The 17,254-nt window shown below is 44.3% G+C and overlaps 9 protein-coding genes across 9 annotated transcripts; 2 read left to right on the forward strand and 7 right to left on the reverse strand.

The window, feature by feature from the left end:
- Positions 1-425: 425 nt before the first annotated feature.
- Positions 426-2,371, reverse strand: VTP01DRAFT_8399 (uncharacterized protein; the record flags this gene model as incomplete). The annotated part of the gene is made up of 5 exons (XM_069387515.1): positions 426-479; positions 552-1,045; positions 1,112-1,694; positions 1,761-2,078; positions 2,156-2,371. The coding sequence occupies 5 exons, from the start codon at positions 2,369-2,371 to the stop codon at positions 426-428; spliced, it is 1,665 nt and encodes a 554-aa protein (XP_069241277.1).
- A 1,035-nt stretch (positions 2,372-3,406) lies between these two features.
- VTP01DRAFT_8400 (uncharacterized protein) lies at positions 3,407-7,047 on the reverse strand (the record flags this gene model as incomplete). Its single annotated transcript, XM_069387518.1, has 19 exons — positions 3,407-3,485; positions 3,543-3,703; positions 3,771-4,037; positions 4,118-4,198; positions 4,273-4,475; positions 4,538-4,646; positions 4,709-4,843; positions 4,902-5,034; positions 5,105-5,232; positions 5,294-5,496; positions 5,572-5,741; positions 5,817-5,980; positions 6,038-6,165; positions 6,228-6,357; positions 6,417-6,542; positions 6,602-6,708; positions 6,780-6,865; positions 6,930-6,943; positions 7,009-7,047. 19 exons carry the CDS (start codon positions 7,045-7,047, stop codon positions 3,407-3,409), a joined length of 2,463 nt encoding a protein of 820 aa, XP_069241278.1.
- Positions 7,048-7,564: 517 nt separating this feature from the next.
- On the reverse strand, positions 7,565-8,213 carry VTP01DRAFT_8401 (uncharacterized protein; the record flags this gene model as incomplete). The annotated part of the gene is made up of 5 exons (XM_069387519.1): positions 7,565-7,627; positions 7,694-7,782; positions 7,866-7,973; positions 8,029-8,107; positions 8,166-8,213. The coding sequence occupies 5 exons, from the start codon at positions 8,211-8,213 to the stop codon at positions 7,565-7,567; spliced, it is 387 nt and encodes a 128-aa protein (XP_069241279.1).
- A 117-nt stretch (positions 8,214-8,330) lies between these two features.
- VTP01DRAFT_8402 (uncharacterized protein) lies at positions 8,331-8,693 on the reverse strand (the record flags this gene model as incomplete). The annotated part of the gene is made up of 3 exons (XM_069387520.1): positions 8,331-8,427; positions 8,495-8,597; positions 8,660-8,693. The coding sequence occupies 3 exons, from the start codon at positions 8,691-8,693 to the stop codon at positions 8,331-8,333; spliced, it is 234 nt and encodes a 77-aa protein (XP_069241280.1).
- A 26-nt stretch (positions 8,694-8,719) lies between these two features.
- Positions 8,720-9,118, reverse strand: VTP01DRAFT_8403 (uncharacterized protein; the record flags this gene model as incomplete). The annotated part of the gene is made up of 1 exon (XM_069387521.1): positions 8,720-9,118. The coding sequence occupies one exon, from the start codon at positions 9,116-9,118 to the stop codon at positions 8,720-8,722; it is 399 nt and encodes a 132-aa protein (XP_069241281.1).
- Positions 9,119-9,375: 257 nt separating this feature from the next.
- On the reverse strand, positions 9,376-12,024 carry VTP01DRAFT_8404 (uncharacterized protein; the record flags this gene model as incomplete). Its single annotated transcript, XM_069387522.1, has 10 exons — positions 9,376-9,558; positions 9,623-9,781; positions 9,850-10,056; positions 10,113-10,269; positions 10,326-10,624; positions 10,692-10,928; positions 10,996-11,246; positions 11,301-11,571; positions 11,645-11,830; positions 11,902-12,024. 10 exons carry the CDS (start codon positions 12,022-12,024, stop codon positions 9,376-9,378), a joined length of 2,073 nt encoding a protein of 690 aa, XP_069241282.1.
- A 1,770-nt stretch (positions 12,025-13,794) lies between these two features.
- Positions 13,795-14,953, forward strand: VTP01DRAFT_8405 (uncharacterized protein; the record flags this gene model as incomplete). The annotated part of the gene is made up of 7 exons (XM_069387523.1): positions 13,795-13,852; positions 13,929-14,025; positions 14,092-14,162; positions 14,237-14,315; positions 14,385-14,513; positions 14,588-14,613; positions 14,682-14,953. 7 exons carry the CDS (start codon positions 13,795-13,797, stop codon positions 14,951-14,953), a joined length of 732 nt encoding a protein of 243 aa, XP_069241283.1.
- Positions 14,954-15,300: 347 nt separating this feature from the next.
- Positions 15,301-16,107, forward strand: VTP01DRAFT_8406 (40S ribosomal protein uS13; the record flags this gene model as incomplete). Its single annotated transcript, XM_069387524.1, has 4 exons — positions 15,301-15,303; positions 15,513-15,539; positions 15,607-15,746; positions 15,813-16,107. 4 exons carry the CDS (start codon positions 15,301-15,303, stop codon positions 16,105-16,107), a joined length of 465 nt encoding a protein of 154 aa, XP_069241284.1.
- A 191-nt stretch (positions 16,108-16,298) lies between these two features.
- On the reverse strand, positions 16,299-17,243 carry VTP01DRAFT_8407 (uncharacterized protein; the record flags this gene model as incomplete). Its single annotated transcript, XM_069387525.1, has 1 exon — positions 16,299-17,243. The coding sequence occupies one exon, from the start codon at positions 17,241-17,243 to the stop codon at positions 16,299-16,301; it is 945 nt and encodes a 314-aa protein (XP_069241285.1).
- Positions 17,244-17,254: the final 11 nt, after the last annotated feature.

Genomic DNA, 17,254 nt, shown 5'->3' on the forward strand with positions numbered 1-17,254 from the left:
ACGGCAGCTGAACAATGATCCAGAGAGTTTTTGTCTTGTCTTCTAAATATTGTCGGTAAGCATGTACAATTGCATTACCGAATTCTCGCCAGGTTGTCGTTGTTTCAGTTTGCTTGGGGAGAAGTCGCTGATCTGGTACAGCCATAATCTGGTGTGGGCAGAGCATGATATCTGTGTGGTGGTGGAGGAGATAAGATGGCAAAGATGCGACGGTTCTTTTCTCCAAGTGAAAGTACAGACTCAGGCAGCAATCTTCTGGAATGGAGCAATACAAATTGAGTAGTTATATTGAATCTGGACGGAGACTTTTTAATTAAACTTGAAGCGATGGTATGAGTGCTTTCGATATCTACAGAGATCCATCTTTATAATATAAAGAGAGATTATTACACATTGCGCGTAAACAGCAGCAATGATATAGTTAGTTAATTAGGAGGAAATGACATGGAAGATCGTTTTTGGCTCAGACTTTCCAAAAGCTACGTATATAAAAAAAGCAGGTAAGCAACTGATAATACAATGCATTTTTCCAAGATGCTATTCGCTCGTACCTGTTGATGATTGCGCTGCTTCTGTGTTCGTCTATTCTCAAGGAAATACGCGACAGCTGCTGCTTTCCTCACAACTGCGCGGCGTGATTCCAAGGTTGCCAAGCGCATATTTTGTTCCTTGACTTTCTTGGGTGACAAGGGTGGCGATGGTAACATGGTGTTATTGGACAGGGCGGCATTGGTGTGTTCTTGTTCATCATTATCTTGTTGCCTTAAAGATTCAAATGTACTTTTGATTTCATCCCACTGCATTGTTAAATGAGACAAATCTTGCTCAATGCTGCTGAAACGCTCGCTGATACGGTCAAACGCATAGTTGGAGCTTGCAACGCTGCCGGGATTCGGGTTGATCAACACTGTGTCCTGTCGGCATAGCAACATTTTGCCCCGAATCTGCTGCATTTGCTTCTCCAGAGCTGTGTAACGACGTACCAGAGCTTGTGTTCTCTGATCCGGATGTTCGGTACCACCGTCATTATATTCAGGGACTAATTCTGCGCAAACCACGTGAATAGTCAAATTGCATGCTCTTTTCTGCCATAAACAGACATGATACATACCGTGCTCCAACTGCCTGTCCAAAAGCTCAGCAAAGCGTTGGCATTCGCTCACTAGTTCGCGCATGATCCGTATTGCCGAATCCCACTGTTGCTCATAGTCACTCCGCGTTGAATCGTGATCGGCTGTCATGACATCCAAAGCAAGTAGATGGATCACGCACTCACGCCGCTTCCAATGGACGATTGTTGCCATGTTTTCCAGCTTTTCGATGCTTACTTTGACGGATTCGAAATCAGCAGCGTATGTGGGTACTCTTTCGACATTGTACAAGGTGCGGAAACGGATCAAGTTGTCCTGATGGGAAAGCGCATCCATGCAGTCAGTGAACGTGGAGTATTTTTGGCTCTGCGTGCGAAACTCGTGTGCGAGCAATCTGCGAATTTCCATTGATCGTCGAGATGGCTCAGACAGAGTAATGTAGGCGGGTGCTGGAGCAAGTGTGTAGCCCTGTGAGATCAGATCGAGCCAGTGCAGTTTATCTAAAAGAACCGCAAGTCGTGCATCGTTATGTCCACACAGCGCGACTAGTTGCCGTACTAGGTGCAAAGTGGTAAAGTAAATTTGTCTGATCCGGGCGCGTCGCTTATAGAAGCAAGGACAAGAATTAATTTTGTGAACCCTCACCTCTCCTATTTTAAACCGACTAACCTTTTGATGGTGGAATGCATACAGCGCTGCGCTGCAAGAGGCCGTAACAATGACAATATTTGTGAGAGGTGCAAATGACTTTAAAAAGGAAGCGATGCAGAGTAAAGAGGTCACAGTGACAGTTGGGATGAGGAATGCTGGAATGTTGGGTCTTTTTTGCAGCGTGGAGGGAGGAACAGGTGATGATGACGATGATGCGGCAAACTTTTGTGACAAGGATGGCATATCATTAAGGAGGGAGGAGGTGACGATCAGGTACTTGAATTCTTCCTCGAAAGCACTTTCTTCGCGATTCGGCAACGATGTGCTGAGCGTAGCCTAATTTTTCATTGTTCTTGTCAGTCAGCACTTCCTGCTTTTTTCTAGGCTCTTGCGTTGAAACGATATTCAGTCACCTTCAAAGCATGCAAGGATTGTATGCCCACGGGCAAAAGCACATTGATAATGAAAAGACGAGTCTCTCGGAGGTATACAAGCACTCTTTCAACTACGCTGCTAAGTGAACGTGGATGGTGTTTGGAAGGAATGGAGAGAATGGCGAGTGCAAACAGCGAAAGCAAGACAAAGGCCTTGACGCTGTTACAAAGTACAATGTCGAACCAGTTTGACATTACATGGAGTTTGTGCAAAAGAGCGTATAGAAACAAAAGAAAGAGGAATTAAACCGAGTCGAACCCTTTTTGGTACTATGCGGGAAGTTCAATTGGGTCAGGCCCAGCCAAAATGGCCCACTGGTCTGCATTCGAACCACGGCAAAACTTACCAGGCCATCCCTGCCTTCCACCAAGGGAACAGAAGCAACGATCTCAGCAGCATCACCATAGATTGGGAGTCCTTTGTACTGAGCCCTAATGACTAGAATGTTATAGTGAGGGATCATTACGTGGGTACGACTAGTAATCGTCACTAGCGGATACGACACCAACGGAACCTTTGGTCCATAAGACAATTATCATCTGTATTTCAACATCCTTCTATGCTTTTCAACACGGAACACTGGCCGACTTTAGGGGTGTACGACACATGCCATCCAGTATCTTCATCTTATGCGATCTCCCAAGTAACGAAGGATATGAGTCAATGTGAATTCCCCACCCAAGCTTGCATCAATGTTATTTTCATTGCTTTTTACTGCCATGAGCATAAAATGGCAAGACCCGTGCTCCTTTTTCTATTCCTTCTCTTCTCACAGAAATCAATGAAGACAATCAAGAAGGTAAGCTCGAATACTGCTCATTTTAATATACAAACTGACTGCTAGATGGTAGGATAAAGCATGCCTATGAATATCTCTACACTGTTGTCTGTGCCTTACCAAGCTCAACCTGACCTGATCACGCGCTCTGGTGTCTATGAACACCTCTCCATTGCTTCCTTTGCATGTCAAGTCGAGGCTTTCTTCCATCATGGTCTTTGATGTCGATAGATCTCCTCTGTTGTTCTCTTTTGCTTATAGTTGTAATGACCCCCAGCGCAAATCGGTGCCACTCCTCCCAAAATGCGATCCTTTTGGACGCATTTTTTTACACTTACCCAGCACTTGCCCGCATCAACGGCCGACACAGTGAATGGATCTTGCTCCTGTAGCATAGAATGACAGTGCCATAAAGCTGTTCTTGGCACATGAACAAAAAAAAAGATGGTATTTATTTTGCACTCAGTTGAGCTATCAAAGAATCGATTTCCTGAGCAACAATGTGGTTTGTGCACTTTGCGCGTACTTGTCTGTTTGTGGAGATCGTTAGTCCATTGCGACAAACCTACATAGGCAGCAACACTTACTTTAGACCTTCCATGTCTTTGTTCAAAAATGCTTGCTCGCCAGCCTCCTTGAACGCTCCAATCTTGACAAACAGCATCGGCCGTACAGGGGGATCACATTTAAGAATATATTTGCTTGCTTCTTGATACTGCTTCGCTTTGATGCATTCCTCTACGAATGGCTACGGCGAATTTTCCGTTAAGTATTCTTTAGGACGAGAAGAAAATGCAAGACTATCATTTGTTTACCTCGTAGCCAATAGGCGACTTTTTACTCTTTGCAAACTTTTCGAGATTCTCCCAATCTCGTATCTCCACCAATGCTCGCACTTTGATCCACCAGAAACGTTTGTCAGGGACTTTAAACTCGCTCCTAGCCTTTGAAGCTTTCGAGTGCTGCCCTAAAACTGTGCAGCGGTATATGGTTTCGCTCACAGATAATCCTGCAAATGACTGGTGTGTCTCCTTTTCCAACTGCTGCTGCAATTGCAATAGCTTGATGGCTTCCTCCGTGGCCTAGATTTAATTGCAATTCATTTAGACTCTTGGGGGGATGCTATCGAAACGACAAGAACTTTTTGCTGCTCAGTACTTGCCTTGGTTTCAAATGTACGGTCGCGATCATCTTGGTATGTTTTGACAGCAACTTTCAGCTTACTTATGCGCTCATTAATATCCTGCATGCCAATGCATCAGTAAAATGGAAGGGGAGGAAAGAATTTAATATATCCATCAAATTGCAGCAGCGCACCTCTTGCTCGAAGCCTTCAGATAAAATCACATTGGCACTCTCAATGCGTCGATCATCCTGGTAGTAAAAATCTTTCAACAATTCCTTGTCTTGCTCTTTGCAGTAAACCTCTAACAGGTTGCAAGCAAGAGGCTTGTTGTTGATTGCACGGAAGAATTCGCCCAAGGGAAGTTTTCTCTTGAGATGGAAGATCACCAAGTAAACTATAGCCGCCTTCATATCAATCTTTGGGTTATATGCAATAGCGACGATGTAAATATGTTACCTAAATCAGTGTCGCCGCTCTCGATAGCTTTGATAAGTGCCATTTCATCTTCTTCCATGGATATAAGCAGAGGCACTTGATCTGCTGCACGTGGCTCGTGTTCAAGCAGCTAGAAAGTCACCATTGAGAAACCGGGAATGTGCATTCGCATTGAAACTAATGTATGCTTACTTTTGTTGCCAGACGGGTCTGACCAGCATTGTATGCTGTCTTTGCAATTTCAGCATATGAGAGTCCAGGATTCTTCGATAATTTATCTACTATGAGCTTGCAAAGAGCATCTTCATCGTCTGTCGATGTTTTGATCTTTTCACGATAAATCTCAGTCACAGTCGAATAGCATATTTCAACTGACATGGATTACCTTTGCGCATGCCCAGTGAATAAGGATCTTGTCTGTTCGCACTTGGAGATACTCTGCAATGCGGATCGCTAAGAGATGGTGATGCCGATATACCAATCGATCGACCAAGGCCTCAGGTGTCAGGCGGTTGTATCTACAATGTAGCGTTTCTTTAATATATGCCTTTTGTAATTCATGCAGGCAGACCAAGCCTGTTTGCTTACTGTGCATAGGTCAACGGAATGCCGATATCGTAGTATCGAATAGCATTCAACACTCGCAAAGCTCGCGCCATATTCACGAATCGATCTGCATTGTAGCTATCCAAGAAACATTTACCGAAAGAAGCAGCCTAGCTCATCGAATACATCAATAATCACAATGCATGCAAGGCGAAAAGTTGCAAAAATTACCTTTAAAAGAGCTCGCTGGTAATAATGTTGAAACTCGAACCCGGCAGCTTCTATGCAGCAATCTACAGCATCTGATAACTCTGCTTTTATGCTTCGAATATTTTCATCTGCTTTTGGATTTTTTCGTTCAAAATGGTCCAACGCATCGAAAAGCATGGCTGCCGGAGACGTCGATCCAATTTTGAAGATTTCTTCCGTGGCGGCTAAAAGCCAGAAAGGGTACGATAAGTTACTTTCTCTTTCAATCAGTGACTAGATCCTCATATATTTCTTCGTACCTGGTACTTTTTGGAGCAGTTCGCATTTGTCACTGCTCAATATTCGGACACCATCTATCTCAGAGATCATAAAGATCGGATCCTCGTAAGAAAACTTTATCCAGTCGCCGAAAGGTCCAACCATCAGCACAATCTTGTCCCAATATAGAACCACTGAATCTGTACCGCACCTACAATGTAAAAAGAGCCCTTATTGTTAGACTACTGAAATGATTTCAACTGATATATGCTAGGTGGATAAGTACCAGACCATCTGCTGCGGTGGTATCTTTGATTTCGTGGCATATTCTGAGAGGTTTTTTTGAAAATCCGTAGAGACAACCCATAATTTGCCATCGACTGTGAATAATGCCAAAAACTTTCCATTGGGAGATACTGCCATTTTGGTGAAAGGTCCCTGTTGCAACAGCTAGTTTACGGCATATTAGAGCATGACTACTGGTACAGACGACCACCATAGTGGTACCTGATCCTGGGCCTCTTTGCTATCCACAACAAGTATAGTCGAACCTGTGGCGATTAGCACTTCCACGTGTCTGCTAAGGGTATACTGTGGAGAAATTACGGCCCAGCTATGTGGTGGCTCGATGAGACCTAGTGACACAGTATATCGTCAGGTCCATATACTTGTTTCCACATCTAGTTTGCCCGCCTACCAGTATCCGCCATCAATTTCGGCCGCGGCTCGTTGAAGTTCGTCACAGATATAAGTTGATAGTTGCCGGTCATTGCTACTAATCCACCACTCCATATTTGACAATCTATAACGCCGTACTCTGCAGCTTCCTACAGCCAAGTCATTAGCAATTTGACATTTGTGTGCATCAGCTCCCATCTATTCTTACCTTGCCGAGCGAAAACTGGGTATACGATCCGTGTAGTGGATACAGACGCACTAATCCTTCTTCGTTGACAACAACAAGCTGTTCTCGATCCGTCCATCCTAACGCTGCTATGCGGCCCTTGTCCCACTTTGTATCGACTTTTATCAGAGCGCATGCTTGAATGTAGAATCAGTATCAGCACACACCTGGATCTGCTCTATGAGTTTTCCAGCCGAGGTATACATGTATATCGTCGGTTTAATCGGCTGCTGTTTTTGTAACAATAGTACTTTGCGGTCATCTCGGATCATGGCTGCGCTGCATATATCAGTCCAGGGCTGCTTGGCTGGCTTGCTCTGGCGACAGCTTTTTCTGTTCTTTTACCTATGGGTCCTCCAAATTGTGCACCCGCAATCAGGAACTTGGACAGATCCGTCTGATCCCACGATAGTGAATAGACCTCTTGCTTCCTGTACTCTGAGCTGGTCATTTCGCCTGAAACGCGACGTGCCAGGACGATCGAGACAAACGCACCTGTAAAATCGGTCCTGCACACCAGCAGAACCTAATGTCAGCTACGCACATCGCTCATACTCTTCTCTTTGATATTTACACGAAGCTGAATCCAATCTGAGGTCGGGTTAGGTGGCATGACTTGAAATGTTGCTGCAGTGAAACAAGTATCTCCCTTTACTTGTGCAAGCGGCGACTTTACGTTACACAGATAGTAGGCACCCGCCCACCAGCACGACATGGCATTTTTAGTTTGATCATATTACTATCTCTTTGATGCGCCTAGAAGCATCCTTGTGAAAGACATACCCTAAGTCTTGCACATACGATCTGGATATCATACCTCCCAAAGACCATTTGCATGTAACTTGTGAAGTGTTTACTCTAAATTACCGATCGTATGTCAGTAAACTCTTATGGTAGGATAGACTGGCTTTATCTTCTTGTTCTAGTAGAGCTGGTGTATTCGCATTTCAGCTGTTTAACGTCGTCGTCCCGCTAGAAAAGTATGACCATAACTAACAATATTAAACATCAACTCCACGGGAAGATTGCGATGGTTGAATCCGTATTCTAATATAAAAAAAGTGTGGTAAAAATAATACAATTATTTACGGTTTAAATGTATTTACAGATGTTACAATGATGTAGTCGATTTATGCGCATTCGCTCTGCTGCTCTTCGATCGAGCTGCGTTCTTCTTGCTCTGCAGAAATGTTCTAATATTGGCGAACCAAGTTTTCAGTCGACTATGCATTAAACATCTTTGCATTCGCTTTACAAACCTTTTCAATCTCTGCAATGTCCCTGGCAGCCTCATCGTCAGTAATCGACGCGGTTATGCTCGGTAATCTACTGCCAAGAGTAGAGCTACGTATAATAAAAATGGAAAGTTAAGGATGAATTCTTGCAGAATCCATGATTATGTTGAATAGAAACTCCAAAGAAAAAGGATATGATCTGAAATATTACGCCGTTTTGAACTGTCACCAAATGTTCCTAATTTTTGTCGCAGGATTTTGGCGAGTGGTATTTCCTGCCCTCTATGTTTAACAAGTTGTTTTTCTACAGGACGGTTAGTTATCAAAATTGTAAGCGTAATTAGATAAGCTATACTTACCAACGCCAGTTCCCTCATCTTCCCTTTGTACTCTGTTGGCATATTGTTTAAAGACATTTTTCAGATTTCGTTTGTTCATCTAGTATGAGCAAATGTTAACGCCGGGCTTTTGCCACGGAATGAGGTGTCTTTTCTACCTCGAATTCATCGTCGATTTGTTGCAGGTCCAAGTGATACTGCTGCATAATTGCTGACTCTCGATGGCTCCTTTGAGCGTCTATTCTTTCAGGAGTTTTATGCAAAGCTTGACCGAGTTCTTGGGTATATTGATTGAAATCATAGTGGGTTCCTAGAAACTACGGTCAGAAAGCTTGTAGTGTATCGCATCGTAATGCCAATGAATCTTCTTCGAGCGCCTTGATTTCTCGAAGTATCGCTTTGCGTTTTTCCTCGTACAGTCTTTTCAAAGGAAAGACAATGTCAGTTGTTATTCGACCTTTTTTTTCTTGTTCCATCAATAGCTCACTCTTTTCTATTCTCGTAAACTTCCTCGTCAATTTCGTTGGCTCGTTCGTTAAGTTGATACCAATGAGTTAGATTTTTCGGTACCATGGCACGCAAAAGTTCCTCTTTAAAAAAATTGGGTGCACGTGAGTACGTGTCAATTGTCTAATTGCAGCATGAACACAACCTTCCGATAAGCATTGTCGATCTCTCAACAACATATCGATTATTTGGTCGTCTTCTTCGGTCATATCTGTATAAACTGGCGTAGATTTGCTTGGTGACGCCCCGTTGTCGATGATGCTGAAGGTGGTGATCGTTGCGGTGGTGCTGACATGGATGTATTTTCTGACGTGTGGAACGATCGATGTTCGGTTCCATTTACTGCTGCATTGGCAAAGGATGATGCTCCTGTCCATGGATGATATCCAGACGTGGGCTGTTCATATGCATTTTGTAACTCGTTGGCCGCGTATCTGTAAGGATGCTGCACAGTCTGGAAAACTGAAGCTGAAGCTGGGAGCGGACCAGGAACGTAACTTTGCTGGTAAATGGTTTTAGGATCAACAGGTTGGATCGGTGACGAGCTACCCGTAACACGTCCAGATCTGCTGCTGCGAGAATCACTCCTTTCGCTTTCGCTCATTAGAAGCAGGATCGTCGATGGAATTAAGCGTTGCAAGAGTTACAGTGATTCTCAGCAAAGAAAGGCGGGCGTTTGACCAAATAACCCATTTTTGGGAGGTTTTCTTGCGCATGGACAGTGCCGATAATGAACAACAGATCTAGAGGTACATTGCATAGTTTAGCCCAAACATCCTGCCACTCTCCAGCCCTGTTTCATCCCCATTTGAATTAGAAACACGTTTGTTTATTTGCAGTTATTCGCCAACTAGATTCTCATCATCGTTCCTGTTCCCTAATCCTTTCGATGTTGCTTTCAAGTATCTCTATTTGCATTCTCTCAGTCTGCGCTTCGTTGCTATCAGACGCCGGACGCTGCAACAGTTCACTGCAGATTTTCAACAAAGGGGCAAGATACGTTCGATCGACCCAAGCGCGCAGATCGGGCTCCCAAACTCTCGTCTAGAGACACAGTAAATGGATTCAAGACGGGCTCGCATAGCGGGACCAATAAGCACAAAGTTACCTTATTTTCCGGCCTATCCTTGATTAACAAGTACAAATACAAGTTGACTACTTGCATGTGGTATCCGTACATTTGCCAAAATGTATCTCTCTCTGGTTCTTGGAAAATCTTTGGAAAGAATTTGTCTGAAACAACCCTGCTGTTGAAGCACGATGGAATCTTCAACGGGGCATAGTTGTAAATTCCATACACCAACCTTGATGATTTCCTTGTTTTGCAAAACTTACCGTACTCTTGAATGCAGCGTCAATTTGTTGTTTAAATAAACTGACAGCAGCGGCAAGCATCGCCGGATAAGTGCAGTTATGGAACAAGTCGAGGAACACAAACACTCTCGCCTCTTCGTTGCAATGTTCGATAAATCGAGAGATTAGTTGATAAACAACGAATCGGATACTCGGCACTGTGCACGATGCAGCTACAGAGTACATAACCTAGATTGTTGTTTAGTCTTCTTATGTCAAGACAAGACATAGATCGACGAACATACTCGCAGCGCATCAATAATAGTAAACAAGGGTTTATCATCCATAGGTCCTTGCAACTGGGTATCTTGCAGTATTTTCGCCGTCAAGGTGTATTCCACATTATCCGACAAATACAATAACACCACCAGAGCCTTATCTATTGGGCAGCTCCTTTCTGACCTATGGAAAACGAGGAATCAGTGTGAGAAAATTGCTCCAGCGCCGTTATTACTTACTGTTTCATCAGATTCAAAGCAACACCTAAATATTCTCTGCCTAGCCAGCGCGGCTCAATAATAACCGGCATAGTATTCAGAGATTGAAGGTGGTTTTCTGTTGGTACCAATGAGAAATATATAGAAAAAGAAAGCAAAGCAGCTATGCCCTCATACGAAAACGGAAAACGTTTTACAGCATTTCTTTGCTCCTCGTCGTTATCATCATCGTCTTTGGATAAGAAGACGACGTTAGAATCCCACCAGCGTCTTACAATTAAAGCATTGTCGAAAGTAAGGCCTTGTTCGACAGCAAGAGTCTGTCATAGCATTAGTGAATAAATAATCGCAATATGCATATGTAAGCTAGAATATTATGGTATTTACCATACATTGTCGCGCAAAATAGACCTTGGTATTGGCAATGTTGGTATCCTTGGATTGAGATGAACCGTTACGTTGCATACTGACAGGATACTTTTGCTGAAAATGTTGGCAGTATATCTCAGACATGTTCAAGTCCATGGCAAGCAAGACTTTTTCAAATATGAGTAAGAGTAAATAGCTGCTCAGGTACCACAACCAAAGCTCTCTATCGTCCTGCAGACCATGGAATGTCAAGGTCTAGGATATGTATACAGTGAGCTACGCAGCCCAAGGAGACCTACGCGATAAATACAAATTCGCTTACCTTTGTCTGGCATCGTTCAAGAAACTTTGGCCACGAGGGTTTATATCGCCTGCAAGCCTGTATTATACCAAGAATGCTACTTGCAAGCACTAGAATAATGCCTTGTCGAACGTTTGCGCTGTTATCTTTATCAAATGAAGGGATGTCGGCGGCCATGTGTCCTAGGTGCGCGAGTATCCTTGCACAGAACTTGACAGGGTATAAGATATTTAGAGCTAGCTGCTTGGGATCGGATATTTTTTCGATGCCATCTAGGTCAAGACTACTTAGCACTTGTTGGAACCGTAGAAATGTTCTAAGCTTACAATTTTGAAGCAACTGCAAATAGTTTGTAGTAATAATGGATAAATTAATTGCATAGGCCTCGTCCTTTACGAATTCCTGCCAGTCAACCATGCTCATCTTTTCAGACACGATAAGGAACAGCTCCTTTGGCCTTAGAAAAGATCCAACGTGCCGGAAAAGAGCGGTAGCTGCCCGACGTGCTGAAGAAGCTTCGTGATCCTCCCCGTTTGCAGTTATCAGGTACGGTTCGAGAAGGTAAAGAACATCCCAGTCGCACTCTTGCAAGAGTGTCTATCCAGCTATCGAGTTAACTATTACATCTATAGACAAGAAGGAAAAAAGGAGAGGGGCCGCGCGCACACACCTCGTTTATCGCTTTTTCCTCGGGATCATTGTCCTTTGTAGCCAGGTTTTGCAAGATATCGTTCGCCACCAAATTAATCACCTGGCACTGAGCCCTTGCATCAAAAACTTGCGCTTCCTTTAGAGTGACGAGCAGCAAGCTGGATAACTCCCTGATATGTGCCTGTCTGCGTTCGGAATCTATTGCCTTTGCGATCCAAAGAGACGCGATCAGTTTTACAGTGGTATGACTCACCCTGAAAGGCTAATCAGTAGTACCTCAGAGATGCGTCGACGACAGCTGATTAAAGGCTCCGAGATCTTTGAGATCGTGGACTGATCAGCGATTTGAAAATGCTCACTGGGCTTCGGGACTAGCCTCTCTGACGTGAAAGTAAACATAACGACGGTGTGGTCAGCAGAATTTGTGCGCACCTTGGTCTTTTTCACGATGCAATAATGGATACTTTGGAGCCCAAATACAAGATGGATTTTTGAGAATAATTATCAGATGAACTTGTTACGACTCTCGTCAGCACGAAAAACTCTGCGCATGATGTTCTTATAACAAGATCTTTATTTTTCTGATATGTGATATCAGTTCAATTCTACAAACCATGTATTCGTGGGACCTATGTATAAAGATGGGCGATTGAATAACGAGAATCTCTTCTGGTTATTCACTCGAATATTCTATGAAAGGTCGTCGTCGTTATCATCGTAGATCTTTTTGAAGTGGACTCTCTTCCCTAATAGGGTTCATGAAGAGCATGTTTACAGTGTCTAGGACGTTGGAATAGTATTCCCTTTGATGGATACGGATATATGTGCGTGTCATCATCGATATCCTCATCTTGGAACGTTTCTGTCGCACGGATGCTGATAAGTGTCATTAATCTACCAGCGTCAGTCCCGTGCATCATGCTACTGATTGCCACAACGGTGGCCCCGTGAATGCTAATCGATCTCGATCAATTTGGAAAGCATTTGCACTTTTAGAATCCCTGCGTATCTAAGGTATAACAGCTTGTTGTCTTCCGCATCTTACAGAAACGTATGGAAAACTGTCAGTTTCGGAGAGCGGGCGTAGTTGGGGATGGAGGAGAAACCAGCCAGCTGCAGGATTTTTATCGATAATGGGTGCACCATGCGCCCATTGATCTCGCAAGATAGCCAAAAGCGACGAGCCTGGAAAAAATTCTGTATCGCTCAGGAACAAGTAAACCTTGTTCTATCTGGGGCGAATCAAGGGTTTACCGTGACGTCGTTGATGGTCTCTGCATATTTTCGTTCCCTTACATCGGTTCAGGAGAACTCCCAGTGTCCTTTATCGGCAACTGCTTTCCAAATCATCATGCTTTTTCATGCTTCTGACCGATCCTTTTGCCACATGCAAATCGTTGGCGTCATCAATGGACAGCAGAAACAAAGTGTCACATTCCTCGTTTGTTGCCATCAAAGTTAGGGTTCAGTCTCATCTCCGTGTTTCTACAAATCCAAGTGCCAGAATCTTGGCACTTGGGATCCAGCTTGAAGACTTGCTCTGTGCCAGTAATATTCCTGCCCGCATGGATGGACTTGTTGTGTGTAAACGTACAGGGATATTTACATGGCAAGTAAAGAAAAGCTGCACCACCGATGTTGCGATATAGCAACCATATCGGTAACGATCAATTAAATAATTTACTAGCTAAACCTTTTTTTTTGCCTGCCCTTCCTTCCTTCTTCCTTCCTTGATATCCCGTGATTTCCTGTCTAATATGTAAACACCAGTGTGGGTACCTCACTGGCCATTGGTGGACGTGCCATGTAAAATTACCTACTTTCCTATTGAATCTTGAGCGAGTGAGCGAGCTGCAAGACTGTCTCAGAATATTTTACCGCTGCTTTTCTTGCAGATTCTTTCAGCCAGAATTTTTTTTTTGGGTTGCAAGATTCTTCAAGTTTCTTCAAGATATCATTCTCATATCGGGGAATCGATATTACGTCATGAACCTTGTTTTGGCGGGGAGAACGAGAGAAACGCTGTCAGGCCCCCAGGTGAGACCTACACCGCCCATCGTCCAATCACGGCGGAGACCAGCTTGATCAAGCTGTTCAGATATATGGGCCAGGCACCAAATTGTCCGAGACGTTTCTTCCTTTGTTTTCTTCCTGCTCATCTCATTTACAATGTCTGAAGTCAAGGTCCAAGTTTTCACCGATTTCGATGGTACCCTCTCTCTCGACGGTAAGCTTCCTTTTCGAAACAGAAAGCATAAGCACCGCGTCGTCCTCGGCTTCTCACTCTCTTCTGGCATTAACAGATACTGGTCTTATGTTGATCGACGATCACCGTTCTCTTGGCCCCGAGCGCCGTCGTGAGTTGGAACACTTGATCCTTACCGATAAGATTACCTACAGGTAAGAATGCGATGGATCAGTTTTGGAGAAACGAGTGGGATAGCTCACGTACCCATTTCATCGCAGAGACGGTCTTTCTGAAATGTGGGCTGCTGTTCACATCAGCTGGGACGAAGCTTGGAACGAATACCTTAACCGTAAGTTGATTATAGCATGCAGCAAAAGCCTAATTTTCCGGACGTCGGTGGTCTAAACATTGGTAACAACCTAGATTGCCGCATTGATCCCGGTTTCCCTGACTTCAACGATTACTGCCGTGAAAAGGGCTTCCCTGTCACCATCATCAGCAGGTAATTCAGAGCGAATATATATCTCGTCATCGTCAAACTGTCTGTCTGACGCAAAATAATTTATTTCAGTGGTCTTTACCCATTGCTCTCCAAGATCATGAGCAACTTCTTGGGCGAAAAGGCAAAGGATATTAAGATTGTCTCCAACGACGGTGAATGCAATGGCCGTGAATGGAAGATCAAGTACCGCGATGACTCGTAAGTTGTTTACTTTGCGTGAACGAATGGTCGGTATCCAAGCTACTTACTTATCGGTGCCTTCGCATATACAGTGTCTACGGTAACGACAAGTCAAAGAGTAAGTCTGGACCGAACACATATATACTTCAACGCTGGCTTTTTTGTTAAGACATACTTTGTTTGTAGCTCTCCAAGCTGCTCGCGAGGCTGCTTCTCCCGACACTGTCTTTGTCTTCTGCGGTGATGGTGTTTCTGACATCTCTGCTGCCAAGCACGCCGATGTCTTGTTTGCCCGCAAGGACCGCGACTTGGAAACCTACTGCCGCATGCACAACATCCCCTTCATTCCCTTCGATACTTTCAAGGAAGTCCACGAAGTTGTCAAGAAAATCGTCGAGCGCCGCGCTAGAGTTGAGAAGGACGAGAGAACTGGTTTCTGCAACGTCATTGATGTTTAAACACGTCTTTTGTAAACTCCCTTCTTTCCATCAATACTACTCTCCTGTTGTCATAGAGTTCCATCGCACATAAACCATCTTCCCCCGCCCCTTATGCTCTAGGTTCCGTTTACAAAGTAATGAAAGAAAAGAAAAATGAAATAGAGATTTACTAGTTCATTAGACTCTACATTTGGCTTATCTTTGCAAGTGTTAATGTATAAAGTACCTCTCGTTTGTCCATATGCTTTACTACTGCTACTGCCCAAAGTGGCTTGCTGAGTTACTTCCATTTTGGGAAGAGTCGCTCTGCAATGTCGAATAACGTTCCGAAATTCCCTTAGGAGTGATCCCCCTCTTTTGTCAAAATGGTAAGCATCTGGGACCTCGAAGCGGTGCAAGTGGGCCAAAAGGGCGAGTGTATGGATAGATACATGGAGAGCTGGATGGATGAATATCCATCTTGACGGATTACATTACGAGGGAGAGAAAGTTTACCGGATGGGAGAAGAGTGGATATACGATCGCATGGCATGGACATGTTCCTTCACTCACACAAATAATTCTAATTCTTCACTAGTCGCTCGTCGTCCCCGAGAGGAACCAGGTGCGTGCCAGTACATGACGCTTTCGCGCGACATGGTGAGCAGAATTTTAACACCATCGACGATTAGTTCCAACACATTCTTCGTCTTTTGAACACCAACGTCGACGGCAAGAACAAGATTACCATTGCCCTTACCTCCGTCAAGGGTGTCGGTCGTCGTTTCGCTAACATTGCCTGCAAGAAGGCTGATGTCGATCTCAACAAGAGGTATGTTTTGCATCCATTGCTCGAGATTAGCGCGCCACATGTTGAAACAATTTCTCTTTCTTTTAGAGCCGGTGAATTGAGCAACGAAGAGTTGGAGCGTATCGTCACCATCCTCCAGAACCCCTCCCAGTACAAAATCCCCAACTGGTTCCTCAACAGACAGAAGGACGTTGTTGATGGCAAGTACAGCCAGGCCATCTCCAACACCCTCGACACCAAGATGCGTGAGGACCTTGAGCGCTTGAAGAAGATCCGTGCTCACCGTGGTCTCCGTCACTTCTGGGGTCTCCGTGTCCGTGGTCAACACACCAAGACTACCGGTCGCCGCGGCAGAACCGTCGGTGTCTCCAAGAAGAAATAAACGAACTTCTAATAAAGAGGAGAACACTATCAGAATTGAATGTATTTGCTTTGTTTTGACCATGATTGATGTTTTTAACTATTGTACAAAACCGATGCGCGGGAGACGGATAAAGAACGATGAATATGGATGATAAAATCACCAAAAGCAATAGATTCGATTCTAAATGTATGTAAATGATAAAATTATTTTTACAAAGTCTTGACCTTTCCTCTAAAGTCATCCAGTGACTTGTATCCCTTGGCAACCATGATCTCCTCCAACTCCTTCTTGACACGAGCAAAGAATTCAGGTCCTTCCTCCTTGAGTTGGGTACCAATCTGTACTGCACCGGCACCTGCAAGGACGTGCAAGAAAGCTTCCTTGCCGGATGTGATGCCACCGACACCGATGACCTGCTTTCCAGGCTTGAGTCGACGGTAGAACGCATTCACGTTGGCCAAAGCAGTCTGGAGAATCATCAAACCACCCAATCCTCCAAAACCATCCTTGGGCTTGATAAGTGCTGTCTCGGTTTCAAAGTCGATAGCCAATCCGTTGCCAACAGAGTTGACACATGTAACGAATGCCAAATTGTCGATAGAGTTGAAGATCTTGGCAGCAGCGTCAAAGTGAGCAATATCAAAGTAAGGCGGCAACTTGATACCAAATGGTTTCTTGATAATGGGTGCAAGGACCTTGAGTGCATGCTCCATGGCATCCATGTCATATCCAAGCTGAGGTTTGCCAGGCACGTTCGGGCAAGAAAAGTTGATTTCCAGGACACACGGCAAGTTGGCCTCTGCAAACGCTGTCACCATCTTTACATTATCGTCAAGGCAGAGACCCGACAAGGAAATGAAAAGCGGCTTGGGGTTGCTGTAGTCGTAGTTTTTGGCATAGTTAAGATAGTACTCGTAACCTTCGTTGGGAAGACCCATCGAGTTGATACTGCCAATGCCACTTGGAAGAGGAGTGTATCGAGGTTCAGGGTTGCCCGTCCGAGGCTCAAAGGTCGCTGATTTTGTAATGAGAGAACCGGATTCACTGTTCAGGAGTTGGGCAAGTTCAGACTCATGCTGGCAGCATACACCGGAAGCATTGAAAAACAAGTTGGGCAAGTGCACACCGGCAATGTTTGTGGAGAGATCAACCATGGTATATCGGA

The sequence above is a fragment of the Rhizomucor pusillus genome (assembly GCF_041956525.1).
Source record: "Rhizomucor pusillus strain CBS 183.67 unplaced genomic scaffold VTP01scaffold_5, whole genome shotgun sequence".
Lineage (NCBI taxonomy): Eukaryota > Fungi > Mucoromycota > Mucoromycetes > Mucorales > Lichtheimiaceae > Rhizomucor > Rhizomucor pusillus.